We start from the raw sequence: 17,924 nt of genomic DNA on the forward strand, positions 1-17,924 counted from the left end.
CAAATCACCCATGTGCCATCACCATAGTCGAGTGCATTTCCCTCCTACCACTGTTTTTGATCCCATTCGCCACTCCATCCCCATAAATTGTCTCTGGTATATAACTGTTCATTATTATTATTATTTATTTACCTATCCAAGTTACAAAAGCCAAGAACCTGAGTCTTTATCCTTCCTTTGTCCTCCTTGTTCAGTCAATCCTTTAGATTTAATCTAAATGTCTCGTCTGTTACAATTTCTTTCTCTATCTTCTTTAACTGTCTTCTTTCTTTGTTCTAATGTAATGAACTCCTGATTGACCTGTGTCCCTTTTTTCCTCCCTGCAAAACATTCTCAGTACATTCAGTTTAATATATACAGACACTGGCCCTGCTCAGTTAATCTAGTTGCTGATGGATAACAGATAGAAGATGTAAGAGAAAATGTTGAATTTGTCCATCAGATGAAAGATGCTAAGACAGCTGTCAGAATCCAAGGATGGGGATGTTTCTGATCCTGGATATAGTGATGTAAGGAGCTTATTTCAAAGAACCCAAGGCAATTCTTCTATTGGATTATTTTGTCAGTGTGACCCTAGAACTCTTGAGGTATGCTGCTTAAGAGTCCTCCCTGGATTTTGCTTGGATGTGCACCACTGTTTTCTCATGTTACCTGTGTCTGTTACTGAACAATCCCTTTTTTAAATTACACAGTCTTCAGCTACTTGCTTATCATGGTGGATCATTATATTTTGTTAAGTTTCTTATTTTCCTTATTTTGACTACTTGGAAATGCAAGATTGCTTATTTTCCTTTGCATATTTTTTTAAATTACTATATTTAAAAGTCCAAGTGTATTTTGAACAAATGCTGTTGTCCTTTTCTTTAACACTCTGTTTTGCATACTGAATCGTTTAGGTATTACACCTTTTCACACAAGGAAGATAGAACAGGGGATGGATGACAGGACTTATTTTTAAGCAATGCAATGTGAAGGATTGGCTAAGCAACAGAAGAGGTATACATACATCTGGAGGTTATCGTACGTAAATTCTTGATTTTTGTTTTCTGTAGGCATGGTGAAAAAGTCAGTCTCAGCTCTAAATGTGCAGAAATTGACCGAGAGATGATAAGTTCTCTTGGGGTTTCCAAGTCTGTGCTAAATAATGTAATTTTCTGTCACCAAGAGGATTCTAATTGGCCTTTAAGTGAAGGAAAAGCTCTGAAGCAAAAATTTGATGAGATTTTTTCAGCAACAAGGTTTGTAACCCTTTGTGGCCCATTAAGTTATTGAATCATGAATGCAATTGGGGTGCTTCTTTTTTTAAACAACAAAAAAAAAATTTAAGTAAAAACTTCACCTGTCATCTTTCTCTCATCATGGCATCTACTTGATGGTTTTCTTTCTGTGCACATTTACTTAAAAGGTTGACAGTAGAAAAGTTTCTGTGCTTGTTTAATGTCTTAAGGGTTTTCTAAGGAATAATGTGACAGTATAATATTCCATTGTATCACTGCAGCATGTGTTACTTAACCAGAAACTTGATTATTATTTACTATCTTACAAGGTACATTAAAGCCTTGGAAACACTTCGGCAAGTACGTCTGACTCAAGGTCAAAAAGTAAAAGAATGTCAAACAGAACTGAAATACCTGAAGCAAAATAAAGAAAAGGCTTGTGAGATTCGTGATCAAATTACTAATAAGGAAGCTCAGTTGACATCTTCAAAGGAAATTGTTAAATCCTATGAGAATGAACTTGATCCTTTAAAGGTAATTTGGTTTTTTGTAGGCTAAGGGTAAAGTCACCTTTTACCATAGTAGCACTTATACAGAAAGAACTTTATTTTTACATGAGTTTTAATGGTATATATATTTCCTTAAAAACATACAGACTGTATATTGTTCTGATTAATATCTTAGGTCTAAATCAGATATTTAGTCTTAAATTCCCCCTCAACAAATTTGTGACATAATATTAAATTAGTATAATTGATTGTTAAATCAGTGTAATGTCCCGATCTTACATTTCTGTATTTTTTAGGAGACTTTTTTATTGACAGGTCTTTCTAGAAAGTTTTCATAGTTTACAGGATATTCTTGGTGTTCCACAAAAGTTGTAGTTGTTGGATAACATTTACAAATGAGTATTGCTTTTTAAAACTCTGGTTTATAACAAAGACCTTGAGGAAACCCACTCTTACTTTACAAGCATTTATGGAGTATTGTGTGCCAGGCTGTACTAACATGGGACTGCAAGTGCCAGGGGAGTGCACCAGTGTCTTTACTTTCAGTGTTGTCCTAGTTTAAATTAGAGCATTCTTGAAGACTGTTTTCTAGGTTCCCAGTAATAGATTAGCATTTTTTAAAGGATTTTTTCTTTTAATTCACCTATATATATATACTGATACAGATCTTTGAATTGTAAGCTAGCAACATTTTCAGTTTTTGTTTCTTTCCTGGTGTATATTGACATTAATGTGCCCGTTAGTGACTTCGTTGTTTAATGCATAGCATTGTGGCAGCTGCTCTTGGAGATCAAGAAGCCAAAGGCTTGGACTTTGCTTTTAAAGAACTTGCAGTTTAGTTGGAGAAAAAAGGAAATTCCTTTCAAAGACAGGATTATACAGTTTAGGACGAGTAAAGAGTTAAAGATGGTAACTGTAACATAAATGAGAAACGAATAAGTAAAGTAGGCTTTATTGAAATAAAAATATTTTGTTCTGCAAACTACACTACGAAGAAAGCAAATGACAATCCACAGGATGAGAGGAAGTATTTGCAAGTCATAAGAATGATAACGGACTTGAATCTGAAATTTGTGAAGAACTCTTAATTCAGTAATTAAAAGAAAAACACAAATTGAAAATGGGCAAGAATCTGAACAGATAATTCTCCAGAGAAACTATATTTATGTCCACTAAGCACATGAAACAATACTCAAAGTTCAGCAATAGCAGGCAAATCAAGATCTCAGTGAGCTGTCACTTCACACTCAACTGGAATGGTTATAAATAATAAAGAAGTACAATAGCAAGTGTTGGTGAGATGTGGAACTATAGTGCATGATGGTAGAAATGTAAAATAGTGCGGTCACTTTGAAAGACGGTTTACCAGTTCCTTAAAATGCTAAACATGAGTTATATGACCTGACCTAGAACTTCCTAAGTACTTTATGCTAAGACAAATTAAAACATACATCAACACAAAAATTTGTACAAGAATATTCATAGCAACATTAACTGTTAGAGCCAGAAAGTATAAAACTCAAATGTGGCATAGTCATACACCAAAATATTACATAGCCATTCAAACGGAGTAAAGTTCTGATACATCATAGAACATGCAAGACCCCAAAAATGTTGTGCTAAGTGCCAGAAGCCAATCTTAAAAGACCAGAGATTGTGGGACTCATGTATTGGAATGTTCAGACTAGGTAAATGTATAGAGATATAAAATGGATTAGTGATCGTCTTAATAGAGGAGAGAGAAGAATGAATAGCAACTGCTAATGGGTAGTTAATTTTTGAATTTGAAAATGTCAGAAAACTAAATTGTGGTGATGGATGTAAAACTGAGAATATGCTAAAAACCGTTAAATTGTATACTTTAAGTGGGGTGAATTGTATCTCAGTAAAGCTGTTTTTAAAACTGATGACGTTGAATAGAAGTATATCATGAGGATTTCTAGGAGGAAGTAAGACTGAAATGGACCAAAAGAATGGGAAAAAACCATATTGATAGACTAAAAGGCATTTTAGGTATGCTTGTATTTATTTGTATTTTTGAAGGTAATATATATTTAGTGTAAAAAAGATTAGTTGAAAATTATGGATTTCATTTCTGACCTACCAGGTTATCTACCAGTAACTTATATACATACAAACACCAGTATACACATGTAGATCAAACATATGTTTGTATATTTGTATATATTGGCACATAAAGCTAGTCAAAACAAGATTGTGTGAAGAAGCACCTGGGTTAAATCAAGTTAAATGTAGTGGGAGGTAAGAATTGGGGTGATTATGGAGAGCTGAGTTTAAATTTTAGTTTAGTAGAAAGGTAACAATTTAGGACAAATTGTCCTGATGGTTCTTTGTAGGTATTGTGATAAATTACCAAGATATTGGAACACATTTTAATTTCTTTAGGAATAGCCTACTTGAAAGGTAACAAGCCATACTTAAGGCAATAGAGAACCTTATGAAGAGCTCTGAGAAGGACAGGATTTTCTGATTAAGGTGACCAAAAAGGATTTCATAGGATTGAAATTGGGATATGATTTTAATGATCATAAATGGGTAGAAAACTAAGAGACACAGAGAGAGTAAAATGCAAACTATCTTTGAATCCTAGCAAGGACAGCTCATGCCACATTAAACTGAAGTTTTAAACACTCAGCTGTTTTTTATTGTCTGCAAAAAGGTTGTGTGCTCTGGGGTTTAAGCTAAATTACAGATGTCAAGGAAGGAATACACAGGAGCTGGTGACTGGCAGTATTCAAGGAATGAAGCAACTAAAGATGTCACAAAAGATTATTCAACTCAAACAATGTTAATGCTACCAAGAGGCGATGGAAACACTAACAGAGAAGCCATTAAGTGTCTGAGAAGTAGAACAACATTGCTGAAATGTTAAAATTCAGTGCCCTTAAGAGATCAATTCAGTTCTCTCTGCTAAGCTTCTCAAAAGATTTTTTGAGCACAGAATTTTTTTTCACAGGTGATGTAAATGACCTAAGAGTGTATTTATGCCAGTTATTGATTAAATCTCTTTAAAATGCATTATGTAAACTCCACCTTAACCCAGTGACTTTTTAGGGACATCAAAAATAAGGCACAGGTGTTCGCTTTGGAAGTAAGGAATAATGTCGGGATTTACATATCAGGAAAAGCCACCCTTTTAAAGTGTATAGCTGAATGTGTTTGGACACATAAATACAGTTGCATAACTATCAATACAGTCAAGTGTGGAACGTTTCCATCACCCCAGAAAATTTCCTCAAGGTTCTTTGTCAGTCCCCCCTGCTCTACTCCCAGCCTTTGGTAATTATTGATTGGTTTTATCTTATACTATATCATTATAGTTTTCTTTTCCAGAGTATCACATAAATGGAGTCATATATTATGCAGCCTTTTGTGCCTGGCTTATTAGCAAATGGTTTTCAATTTATGTTCTTGCACATGTCAGTGGTTCATTGCCTTTTATTGCTGAGGATATTCTGTTATATGATGTGTTGTAGTTTATCCATCCATTCCTTGGTTGATGGATATTAGGTGGTTTTCCAACTTTTAGCTGTTGTACATAAGACGGCTCTAAACTTTTCTGTATAGGTCTTCGTTTTGAGATTTATTTTCATCTCTCTTGAGTATCTCTCTAGGAGATAGTTTGGTTCCGTTCTTAAATGAACATTAGTTCATTAACTGAGCTAATGTTCATTTAAATGTATTTCCCATTTCAGGCTAATTTTTGAATCTGGTATGACGTAAAGTTGATCTTTATTCCTTTGCTTACAAAAGTACACTTATCCTAGCAATTGAAACTGCATTCTTTTTTTTTTTTTTTTTAATAATAGTTCGTTTTTACATCATGCTGTGCCTTTTCCATCTCAGTTGTAATCCTCATGGGCTTCCCATCACCAAATCACCTGTGTGCCATCACCATAGTCCAGTGCATTTCCCCCTGCCCATTTTTTATCCCATTCCCTATTCCACCCCCATAAAATGTCTCTGGTATATAGTTGTTCATTATTATTATTATTTTCTCCCCTGGTCCTTAATACTCCTGCTGTGAGTGAAACCATCCAGTATTTTTCCTTCTTTCTGGCTTATCTCACTAAGCATGATCCCTTCCAGCTCCATCCATGTTGCTGTAAAGGACATGTGTTTCTTTTTTTTTGGTTGCTGAGTAATATTCCATTGAGTATATGTACCACATCTTTTTTTTTTTTTTTAAAGATTTATTTATTTGTGCATACAGAACTGGGGTACAGGCCAGAGGCTCAGGGGCGGTGAGAGGCTTCACCAGAGACAGAGTGGGGAACAGAACAGGCAGATGGACGAAGTACACTGCTGAGGGGAGCAGCAGGTGGGTCAGGAGAGGTCTGCCACGCTATGTGGTCACCTCCGGGGCAGGCGGGAATCGAACTCATGCGGAAGCGGCTTTAGCTTCTCAGTGCTGTGCTTTAACCCGCTGCGCCACCAGGGAGGGCCAGTACCACATCTTTTTAATCCAGTCATATACTTTTGGGCATTTTGATTGATTCCATGTCTTTCCAGTTGTGAATAAAACAGCAATAAACATGGGGGTGCAGGTGTCTTTTTGAATCAGTGTTTTTGTGTCTTTTGTGTAGATACCTAGGAATGGGATTGCTCGGTGCTATGGAAGCTCCATTTTTAGCAGTTTGAGAAACTTCCAAACATTCTTAACCAATATACTACCCTGCTGCCCAATTTCATCTCCCATTGTTTTTTTGTGCTTTTTTTTTTGTACAAGACTTCTGAGTCCTAGAGATTAAACAATGTATAGCAGCACCTAGTACAATGTCTGCAGCATAGTAGGCATTCATTCATTGATAGGTGTGATTGTTACTGGTAAAATTACTTTTTTTCAGATCTTTCATTCAGCTAATATATTGACCATCTATTACATGGGGGAGAATATATTAATGAACAAAGTAAACAAATTTTCAATTTTTATTTGATTATTTACTACTTTATACAAATTACAAGGTATTATTAGTTAATGAAATTAAAGTGGAGGATGCTTTTTCATGGAATTATGAAAGCTTATAGTTGGTCCTCTGTACACTGTTATTGTGTTAAATTAAAACTGTCTATATGTCTTAGAAAAAAATGGTGGTCAGCCTTAGAATCATAGATACCAATTCTGGAAAATTAGTTATCATCTAAGCGAGAATAATCTGAGCTAGTTTACACATATTCTTAGGAAATGAGGCAATCAGCTGTCCTTAGGAGCAGGCCAGTGAGATCTTTATTACACTTGCTCAGAGTCATTTTTGGATTATAGTCTTCCACATAAATATTTCAATAAATATTTCAGAGGGCACTGTTGGCTCGTCAGAAGTTTATAGCCCTCTTGCTAGTTAAGGATTAAATTCTTAAAATGTGCTATTTTCCGTAGCATGACTCTGGATGTCTTGTTGAGAGGTATTGAAGATTGGACATGGCTTTGGAGTTAGGAACAGAGTTTAATTCTTGTTTTTCTTAATTTGCTCCTAGTCTTTGGGCAAGTCATCTAATCTAGTCCTCAGATTCTCTATTCTACTTTTACAGTGTTGTTGACATTAAATAGATCATTTTTATGAAAAGCCATACCCTGGCATCTCTTAACTTCTCTTCATCTAAGGGTTAATTTTATTTATGTAGTGTTTTATTTTCAGAATCGTCTAAAGGAAATTGAACAAAATCTCACCAAAATAATGAGACTTGACAATGAAATTCAAGCCTTGGATATCCGAAAGAAACAGATGGAGAAAGATAATTGTGAATTGGAACAGAAAATGGAAAAGGTCTGTGGTAGTAGAAATTTGTTTTACTTCAAAATTTTGAGAATATTGTGATGAACCTCATTTCATCCATTTTGCCATAAACCTAAAAAATACAAAATTTGACATTTATGTTACTTCTGTCTATTAAAACTGAACCAAAGAAATTTGGACTCATATTTTGTACCTTAGTGGTATCTTGTACTTACTCATTAAGGCTTTCTGCTTTTTGAAAAACAGGTTTTTCAAGGAACTGATGAGCAACTAAATGATTTATATCACAATCATCAGCGAACAGTACGGGAGAAAGAAAGGAGACTGGTAGATTGTCAGCGTGAAGTGGAAAAATTAAATAAAGAATCTAGACTTCTAAATCAAGAAAAATCAGAACTTCTTGTTGAACAGGGTAGGACAAAATATTTACTTGGTCTTTTTTCCTATTCATTTTCTACATGAGTCATGAATCTTCAGGGAATTGAGCTTTGTGACTAAAGCTACTATCAAAAAGTAATATGCAATATATTTCCATTTATTTAACATTTTTGAAATGCCAAAATTTTAGAATTGGAGGACAGGTTTGGTAGTTGCCGAGGTTATTGCATAGTAGGAGGGGCAGAAGATGGTTAGTGTGATTGAGGTTATCATAGCAGTAGCCAGGATTTTTATGATATTGGAAGTATTCAGTATCTTTACTGTTGAGGTGGATGTATGAACCCTCTCAGCTGGTAAAATTGTATGAAAAAGTTTTTCTACTCACTATAATTCTGATATCAGATGTATACATTTTTCACATTCCAAAATTCTTGGCACACGCTGATTGGGTGTCTAACAGTTTGATTCAGCATTGGCACTAACTGCCCAGACTCGATAGATTTAGGGCTCAGTCCTCTAAGACTACCCCCATTTTACATGCCAGTTGCAATGCCCATATTATCTTCTGACAAATGTGTTATAAAATCAGGGATTCTACAGTACAGATTCTGCAGTTCAGTTTGTTAAAGTGACTCCAAGAGCTCAGGGAGACACTTCTATAATTAGTTTGCTACAACGGGTATAGCTCTCAGTTCAGGATAGGCTGGAGAAAGGGTATGTACAGGGCAGAATGGGAAGAGGCATGGAGCATTCACGCTTCCTCTGAGTGGTGCTCTCCCAGCACCATAATGTGTTCACCATCCTAGAAGCCTTCTGAATCCCTCATTGTTAGGGCTTTTATGAAAGTTCCATTATGTAGGGATGATTAATTAAATGACTAGTTATTGGAGACTGAACTCTAGCCACTTCCCAGAGTTGGGGGGAGGTATAGGGTACTGAAAGATTCTATTCTCTCTAATCACATGGTTAATTACTCTGCCAGCTAGCTGCTAACCTGCATGGACCACTTTAATAGAATAAACTCAGCCTTGATTGAAAGGGACTTAACTATGAATAACAGAAGATGATTCTCTTACCCCATCACTGAGAAATTCTGAACATTTTAGGAGCATCTCAGAAACCAGAAATGAAGACCACATTTGTATTTCTCTTGCCATATTACAGTTACTGTGAGGGAAAACTGGGCAAAGGTTATAAGAGATCTTACAGTATTGCTTTATATTCAATCTGCTATTATCTCAATTTAAAAAAATAATCTGGGAAAGAAAGTTAACTGTGGTTGTGCTTTTTATAGGTCGTCTACAGCTACAAGCAGATCGCCATCAAGAACACATCCGAGCTAGAGATTCATTAATTCAGTCTTTGGCAACACAGCTAGAATTGGATGGCTTTGAGCATGGACCTTTTAGTGAAAGACAGATTAAAAATTTTCACAAACTTGTAAGAGAGAGACAAGAAAGGGAGGCAGAAACTGCCAGCCAATTGATGGTAAATATTGTCATTTATCATTATAAATAAGAGTGGTAATTGTTGTAATTTGGGGAATTAGTGTTAGGATCTGCTGTGAGCTAGAAAAAAACCTTTATGGAAGTAATACATAAAATTTATAAGGATAAAACTGAAGGAAATGCAGACCTACATTTAAAATTTTGTAAGTTTTTTTTAAATAATTGTTTATTTTTATATCATTTTGTGCCTTTTTCCATTTCTTTGTAATCTCCGTGGGCCTCCCATCACCAAATCACCTGTATGCGCCATCACCATAGTCCAGTGCACTTCCCCCATTTTGGATCCCACTCCCCACCCCACCCCTGTAAAATGTCTCTGGTATAGTTCGTTATTACTATTACTATTTTCTCCCCTAGTCCTTTATACTTCTGCTATGAGTGAAAGTATCCGGTAATTTTCCTTTTCTTTCTGGCTTATTTCACTAAGCATGATCCCTTCCAGCTCCATCCATGTTGCTGCAAAAGGCATGTGTTTTATCTTTTTTGGTTGCTGAGTAATATTCCATTGTGTATATGCACCACATCTTTTTAATCCAGTCATCTACTTTGGGGCATTTGGATTGTAAAATTTTACAAGTTTCTTTCTAAAGCTGATTGTAAAGAAAAGACTGTTCAGAGTTAATTCCTATATCTGGGTGATTCATTATAAGTTTTTTCATTTCTCTGTATTGTCTTTGGTATACATTTGTTACTTTGCAGTGCAGAAATTTATTCTTAATGAATTGTTAAATTAAAAAATTATGTGCTCGTTTTTACATACGTATTTAGAATGACTTCACAGAAAAAGAAAACTTGAAACAAAAACAGATAGATGAAATAAGAGATAAGAAAACTGGACTGGGAAGAATAATTGAGCTAAAGTCAGAGATCCTAAGTAAAAAGCAGAATGAACTGAAAAATGTGAAGTATGAGTTACAACAATTGGAGGGATCTTCAGACAGGATCCTTGAACTGGACCAGGAGCTCACAAAAGCTGTAAGATATTACTTTGAATAATTAATACTTTTAAGGTATGAGACATTTAGAATCTTACATTTTGAAGTTTTTATCTGTTGCTAATACTAAGATTGGAATTTTAGTGAAAATGTCAACCTTGTTAATCTTACATGAAATAAATTCACCTGAATATCTTGTCATTCAACTATTTGATTCTGGAACCTGCTGATTCAAGATTGGAATCATCTATGACATTAAAAAATGTATATATGGGCTCTCCCTGGTGGTGCAATGGGTTAAAGCACTGTACTGTGAAGCTCTCTGAAGCTACCACAGCCGGAGTTCGACACCCCTCCCCTGCCCCCATCAGGGAGTTGATCCACGTGGCTAGCAGACCTCTTCTGACCCGCCCACTGCACCCCTCAGCAGTGTATTTCAGTAGATCTACCTGTTCTGCTCCTCATTCTGTCTCTGGTGAATCCTCTCACCCACCACCTCTGGCCTGTACCCCTGTTTTGTAAGCAAAAAACAAGTAAATTTAAAAAAATACACACACACACACACACTTTAGCATTCAGAATCACAATCTCATAAGACAGAAATCTGTGTTTTAAGCTAGGTGTTTCCTATGAGTTTGTTGGTTAACAGCCACTTAATGAAGTTTCAAAAAAATTTTTTTTCCTTCAGGTACCATATCCTATGTATTTTACATTATAACTGTTAACACTTTTCCATGGTAGGAACTTTCTTTTACCCATCTCTTCATGAATTTATAAGTTTTCTACCTTATTTATAATGTCTCCTTTTTTCACAATCCCCAGCACCAAAGTAAGCATTATAAAGTTGAAGATATCCCCCTCACAATCCCATCTTAATAATTTGTCATTTCCTTTTACTCTCTTACCTTCTAGCATACATTTCCATCACTAGTATTTTATCACAATGTTGCTTTGTTCGGATGGAAGTATCAGTCAGATCCTATCACTCTGTTGTAGTTTGTGTATACTAGGCAATATGATGAGTTACATGGGTACCTGACAAATAATTGTTGATTGAAGTCATCAACTATATGTGTGGATAGATTATAAACTCTGATTTAACAATTTTTATACCATTACTTATAGCTTTATAATTGTCTCATTAAAGTATAATTTTACCATATTTTCTTTAAAAATCATAGGGCTTTTGTATTTTGCGTGCATGAGAAAAATGTAAACAGTAATATTTTGCCTTTTGCGTTGTTGAATTCTAATACAATTTCATTATTTTAATGCAAAATACATAAACCCATGTATTTGTCCCAATTATTGATAAGGAGCGTGAACTAAGCAAGGCTGAGGAAAATAGCAACATTGAAACATTAAAAACAGAAGTAACAAGCCTTCAAAATGAGAAAGCAGACCTAGACAGAACTCTTCGGAAATTGGACCAGGAGATGGAGCAGCTGAATCATCATACGATGACACGCACCCAGATGGAGATGCTGACCAAAGACAAAGTATGACTTTTTTCTAATTGTACTTTCTGGTATTTAAAATACTGTATCTTGACTTCATAATTGATATACTGTGAAGTGGTTAGTTAGTATTAGCTTTGTATTTTAGAGACTAAGTGAAGTTAATGCTCTATAAAATACTTCTCTTAAAAACTTTTCTAAGGACAAAAATTAATAAAACAGAGTATATACACAAACATATGTACACTGTTGTTCATATTATATATAATATAGAAGTGTTTGTATATCATCAGACTCATTACTCTTAGGTATTGAAAAGACCCATCTATACTCCATAAGCGTAAGAAATTTTATATTTTTTTACATTTTTATAGTTCTGTTTTTTAAGCTTAGACTTTTAATCAACCTGGAATTTATTTTTGTTTTAGCTATAATGTGGATACTAAGCGTTATTCTTCATTTTTTTCCTATAGGTTGACAAAGATGAACAAATCAGAAAAATAAAGTCTAGACACAGTGATGAATTAACTTCATTGTTAGGGTATTTTCCAAACAAAAAACAGCTTGAAGACTGGCTTCACAGTAAATCAAAAGAAATTAATCAGACCAGAGACAGACTTGCCAAGTTAAAGTAAGTAATTAGGTGATACACTAGAAATGTGTTTCATGCTTTCATTTTTAATTGTTAAAATGATGTATTTTCATGAGATGATACATCTTGTTTATTGTGTTTTTCCTGTATTTTACAAATTAATAAAATGGTAGCAGTGATATATGCCTCTTGTTCAGGGAAGTTAAAATTCTTCTTTACAAAAAATGAAACCTAAAAGTACAAAACTCTTAGAAGAAAACATAGGAAGAAAGCTTCATTATATTGAAATAAGCAATGATTTCTTGAATATCACTCTAAAGCAAAAGACACCAAAGTTCAAGACTTCTACACATTAAAGTAATCTGTACAGAGAAAAGGCAACCCTATAGGATGGGAGAAAATATTTGCAAACCTTATTTAAAATAATTACTAACCAGAATATATAAAAAACTAAATAACAAAACAACAACTGGCCTTAAAAAGTGGCTAAGGAGTTGAATGGACATTTCTCCAAAGCATATATACAAATAGGCAATGAGTACATGAGAAGATGCTCATTATCACTAGTCAGGAAAATGCAAAGAAAAACCACGACATACCACTTCAGATAGAATGACCACAGTCAAAAAATTAGAAAAAGCAAGTGCTGGTGAGAGTGCTGAGAAATTGGAGCTTTGTACACTGCTGGCATCATGTAAAATAATGTAACTGCTGTAGAAAATAGTTTGGAAGTTCCTAAGGAAAAAAATTTAAGTAGTATTCCTTTTAATAATTCAGATGACCCAATAATTCTAATTCAGGTGGTGCACTAATCCCACTTCTGGGTATCTATTCCAAAAATTTGGAAACATAATCTTGAAGAGAGATTTTCAAATCTAAATCTGTGTGTTGTAGAATTTGTTGTAGTAAAATGTATCAGTGACCTAAATATTCATTGACAGATGAATGGATAAAGAAAAGTTGGTTATACTATTATCTGTGGAATATTACTCAGCTTTTAAAAAGGGATAGAGTCCTATCAGATGCTGTATCTTGGATGAACTTTGAAGATATTATGCTAAGTGAAATTTGTCACAAAAAAGGCAAATACTTCATGATTCCACTTAAATAAGATATTTAAGTTGTCAGATTCTAGAAACACGAACATACTGGCTGCCAGTGGGAGGGAGCGGGAAGAGACGCAAGGAGAAATTCTCCTAAAGGAGAATAGCTATTAACTGGATTTAAGATTGCAATTTTATAAAACAAAAAACAGTTATACTGTGCATAACTGTATAGTTAACACTACTATACACTTAAAAATGGCTAAGATGGTAAAGTTTGTGTTGTTTTATAACACTTAAAAGGTGACGAGTTTATCAGATGGCATCTTGCATGGTGTTTGGATAAAAGGATTAAAATTCAGGCCTCCCTGATGGCACAGTGGGTTAAGCACAACACTATGAAGCTATCTGCTGTCACTGCAGCATGAGTTTAGTCCCCAGCCAGGAAGGTGACCCACACCTCCCTGTCTCGCCCATTGCTCCTCGGCAGTATATTTAAGTTGAACTGCCTGTTCTGTTCCCCACTCTGTCTCTGGTGAACCCTCTCAACCCCCTACATTTGATCTGTACCCCAGTCCTTGTATGAATAAATAATTTTTTTAAAGCTACTATTGCCTAGAATTAATGTTCAAAGTAGATGCTTTGATGTATGTAAACTTGGTTAGTAAAATGCTCAGCACATAGTAAGGTTTGTGTGATTGTTGCTAACCTTATTATAAAAATTGTTAAAAAAAAAAGTCAAACTTTATTGAACTATAAATGACACAAAATTGTGTTTGGTAGAGGCTAGGATGGTGAGAGCACAATCTGTGTTATGTTTTTACATTATGTTGTGACTTACATTAATACATATCAAAATAGGTATATACTCACCTAAAACAAATTTCGCAAAATAGTAGCTGTCCAAACTGTATAGTTTGCTTCAATGCATTTTGCTGTATTTTAAAATTATGCTGATTATAGTGCATAGAATTGATTTTGTGTGGATGGGGGTGTGTGTGTGTGTGTGACTTGCCTAGTCATAGCCTGCAAATTGAAAACCTCTATCTCTGTGGACTTGAAGGTTTACAGGAAAAATTTAATGGTTGGGGCAGACATAAATTGTGCTGATGATCAAAATTTTTGAATGTGATGTAAGCATGATCAAGACATAAGTAGAAGACAAGAAGGAGAATACAAAGGGAAGGTTTTTACAGGAGTGAAGGGAAGTAATACTGTGAAAGAAACCAAGGGAATTAGAAGAATGGTCTTCTCTATTCTTTCCCTTCAGTAGATTCCACAACGATATTTACCTTGCTAAAATGCTTAACCGAGGATCTAGACCATGAGTCCCAGAAATTATACATAATTTTTCCCTGTGCACATTGTTTTTCCAGGGGACAGAGCAGTGATCACCATTGGTAGATAATTCAGTGTTCTGGAAAGAGTGTTAAGCTGAAAGTGGATTATTACCATGATTTCTTAAGAAAAGCACTTGTTCACACATGCCTTTTACAATATTTATTGGGAGAACATGTCTGTTAGCAACTAAAACTTTGCAGATTAATTCCTTACATTTTAAACTTATTCATATTTGTTTCTATTTTAGCAAAGAGCTAGCTTCAGCTGAACAGAATAAAAACCACTTAAATAATGAGCTGAAAAGAAAAGAAGAACAATTGTCCAGTTATGAAGACAAGCTGTTTGATGTTTGTGGTAGCCAAGATTTTGAAAGTGATTTAGATAGGCTTAAAGAAGACATTGAAAAATCTTCAAAACAACGAGGTAAGTGTCACTTTTATTATCAAGGCACTTTGACATTTTCAAATTTTCAATCATAGGTAAACTATTAAGGATGAAAGATTTTTTTTTTTTTTAAAGATTTATTTATTTATTCATACAGAACTGGGGTACAGGCCAGAGGCTCAGGGACGGTGAGAGGCTTCACCAGAGACAGAGCGGGGAGCAGAATAGGCAGATTGACGAAGCACACTGCTGAGGGGAGCAGCGGGCGGGTCAGGAGAGGTCTGGCTCGCCATGTGGTCTCCTCCGGGGCAGGCGGCAGGCGGGAATCGAACTCATGCGGAAGTGGCTTCAGATTCTCAGTGCTGTGCTTTAACCCGCTGCGCCACCAGGGAGGGCCAGGATGAAAGACTTTTAAACTTGGTTCTGGAATTGTACCTTAAACATACTCTGTATGATCATTTTGCAATATGTATAGATAATGAATCATGCTGTGAACCTAAAACCAATATGTCAGTCATACCGCCATAAAAATAGATTTAAACTTCAGTCTTGGTTCTATAACTCAACTTGCTGTGGGACTTCATTGAAACCTTTCGTATATGTCAAATACATGTCTGAAGAAATAATAACCTCTCAAGGTGTTAAGGAAGTGTAAATAAGATTATAGGTGTAAAACTCTTAGAATGGCATGTAGTATGGTCTAAAATTTAGTTACCCTTTTTGTGTGTTACTAAAACAAATTTTGTGTAAATCTGCACAAGTATCAGAGAATATTTATTTTGTTTGTCATGTGTTTATAAAGCATGAAGAATCACCATATATTTATAGAGAAAAGGGTGAAATCATATCAACAAAAATGTGTCTTAGTTTTCTCACCGGGAATATATTTTCTTAATATAGCCATGCTGGCTGGAGCCACTGCAGTTTACTCCCAGTTTATTACTCAGCTCACGGATGAAGATCAGTCATGTTGCCCTGTCTGTCAGAGAGTTTTTCAGACAGAAACTGAATTACAAGAAGTCATCAATGATTTACAATCTAAGCTGCGGCTTGCTCCAGATAAACTCAAGTCAACAGAATCAGACCTGAAGAAAAAAGAAAAGCGGCGTGATGAAATGCTGGGACTTGTGCCCATGAGGTAAGAGTAGGGGGATTGGCTGTTACTATGCTTGGAGGAGCAGCACTGTAAAAAGGTGCCTATCCAGTGTCTGGTATATGAGAGGTGCTCAGTAAGTATGTGTTAAATGAAAAAAGTCACCCTGGGCTACTATGCCTTAATGTGTGTGTGTGTGTGTGTGTGTGTGTGTGTGTGTGTGTGAGTGATAAGATGAAACAGTTATAAAGGTAAGTATGCATCTTACTAGTCGGGGGGCAAATATAATCTACAGCTTTTGTGTGTGTGTGTGTGTGTGTGTGTTTTAATTTCCTGAGACTTAATTGAGAGTGTGATTTTTAAGTTTTAGAACTCTTCGCTGTTAATATATCACTTTCAAAACCCAGCAAAAGAATTAAATACTAAAAAATTGTCCACCAAGAGACAGTTTTCAAACTACTTTTATCTTTCCCTCTTTCAAAAAAATGAATCATATGTGACTTCTGTTACTTACTTTCCGCCAGATCAAATGGTGTTCTTAAAAAAATAATTTGTACCAGATCAAATGGTGTTCTTAAAAAAATAATAAATCAGAAAATATTTTATGATTACCCAGGTATCTCCCAGAACATAGAGCCCTAGCTGGTCACAGAATCCAGAATCCAGTATGACATGACCCTCAAGAAACTGTATAAGGAAACAAGCTCTCAGAATTATCATTTAATTGGTTCAGACAAATGGTATTAGTTAAAAAGAGAGAAACAGGTAGACTTACAGACTGAGAATAGGATTTTGAGGACAAGGTAGGAGAAAGAATAGGAAGCATTAGTGAAGTTGGGTTGACGGAGTTAAGTGAAGGAAAGGGGAGAGGGAAATCAGAAAAGCATTTGTAAAGGGAAGGAGAATCTGAATTAAGCTGCAGTACAAATACTTTCCAGAGTTTGGAGAATTGTTTGTAGGGATTGAGTCCCACAAATTGGGAACATTGTGTTTAGACCTAGTTACAACTCAGACAATGAGATGCCATCCTAAGAAATTTAATGAAACATGTTTCAGAAAAATCAGTGTTAAAATACTGAATAAATGAGAGTGAGGAAAGTTTTGGAGCAGAAAAAACCAGAACTGCATTATTGTCCTGGAAAAACAAGATTTTCAGGAAAAGAGGGAAGAAAGGTCTAACATGTGCCTTGGGAAAGCAGACTCCTAGGTAGTCTCTAGGGAAGTCTCGAATGAATCCTACCTCCTGGTAATCATACTCTAGTTTTTCTTCTCTCATATTGCTCTGAATTCGTCTATGTAACCAATAAAACATGACAGAAGAAAGGAGGAGAAATTAATACAAATGACTTAGAAATATAAGTGATAACCTAAGCTTATTGTGAACAAATTACATGCCAATAAATTTGATAACCTTTAAGAAATGTGGGAATCTCAGGTCCTCCTTGGTGGTGCAGTAGGTTAAAGTGCAGCATGCAAAGCTGGCTGAAGCTGCTTGGGTGAGAATTCAATCTCTGCCCCGAAGGTGACCCCACATGGCACAGCAGACCTCTCCTGTCTCGCCCACTGCTCCCCTCAGCAGTGTACTTCGGGCAGTCAGCCTGCTCTGCTCCCCACTCTGTCTCTGGTGAATCCTCTCATCACCCCTGTACCTCTGGCCTGTACCCCAGTTCTGTATGAATAAATAAATAAATCTTTAAAAAAACAAAGACAT

The 17,924-nt window shown here is 35.4% G+C and overlaps 1 protein-coding gene across 2 annotated transcripts in view; it reads left to right on the top strand.

The window, feature by feature from the left end:
- The window catches only part of RAD50 (RAD50 homolog (S. cerevisiae)), a 73,512-nt gene that overhangs the window by 26,182 nt on the left and 29,406 nt on the right, over positions 1-17,924 (top strand). For both annotated transcript variants that reach the window (XM_004686704.2, XM_012727951.1), the window contains 10 exons: positions 1,053-1,238; positions 1,547-1,751; positions 7,384-7,512; positions 7,729-7,894; positions 9,155-9,348; positions 10,137-10,343; positions 11,620-11,802; positions 12,234-12,391; positions 14,984-15,159; positions 16,021-16,258. In XM_004686704.2, coding sequence (XP_004686761.1) covers positions 1,053-1,238; positions 1,547-1,751; positions 7,384-7,512; positions 7,729-7,894; positions 9,155-9,348; positions 10,137-10,343; positions 11,620-11,802; positions 12,234-12,391; positions 14,984-15,159; positions 16,021-16,258 — 1,842 coding nt within the window. The remainder of the gene's footprint in view (positions 1-1,052; positions 1,239-1,546; positions 1,752-7,383; positions 7,513-7,728; positions 7,895-9,154; positions 9,349-10,136; positions 10,344-11,619; positions 11,803-12,233; positions 12,392-14,983; positions 15,160-16,020; positions 16,259-17,924) is intronic.

Source organism: Condylura cristata, unplaced genomic scaffold (assembly GCF_000260355.1).
Source record: "Condylura cristata isolate star-nosed mole 26May11 unplaced genomic scaffold, ConCri1.0 scaffold00021, whole genome shotgun sequence".
Classification (NCBI taxonomy): domain Eukaryota; kingdom Metazoa; phylum Chordata; class Mammalia; order Eulipotyphla; family Talpidae; genus Condylura; species Condylura cristata.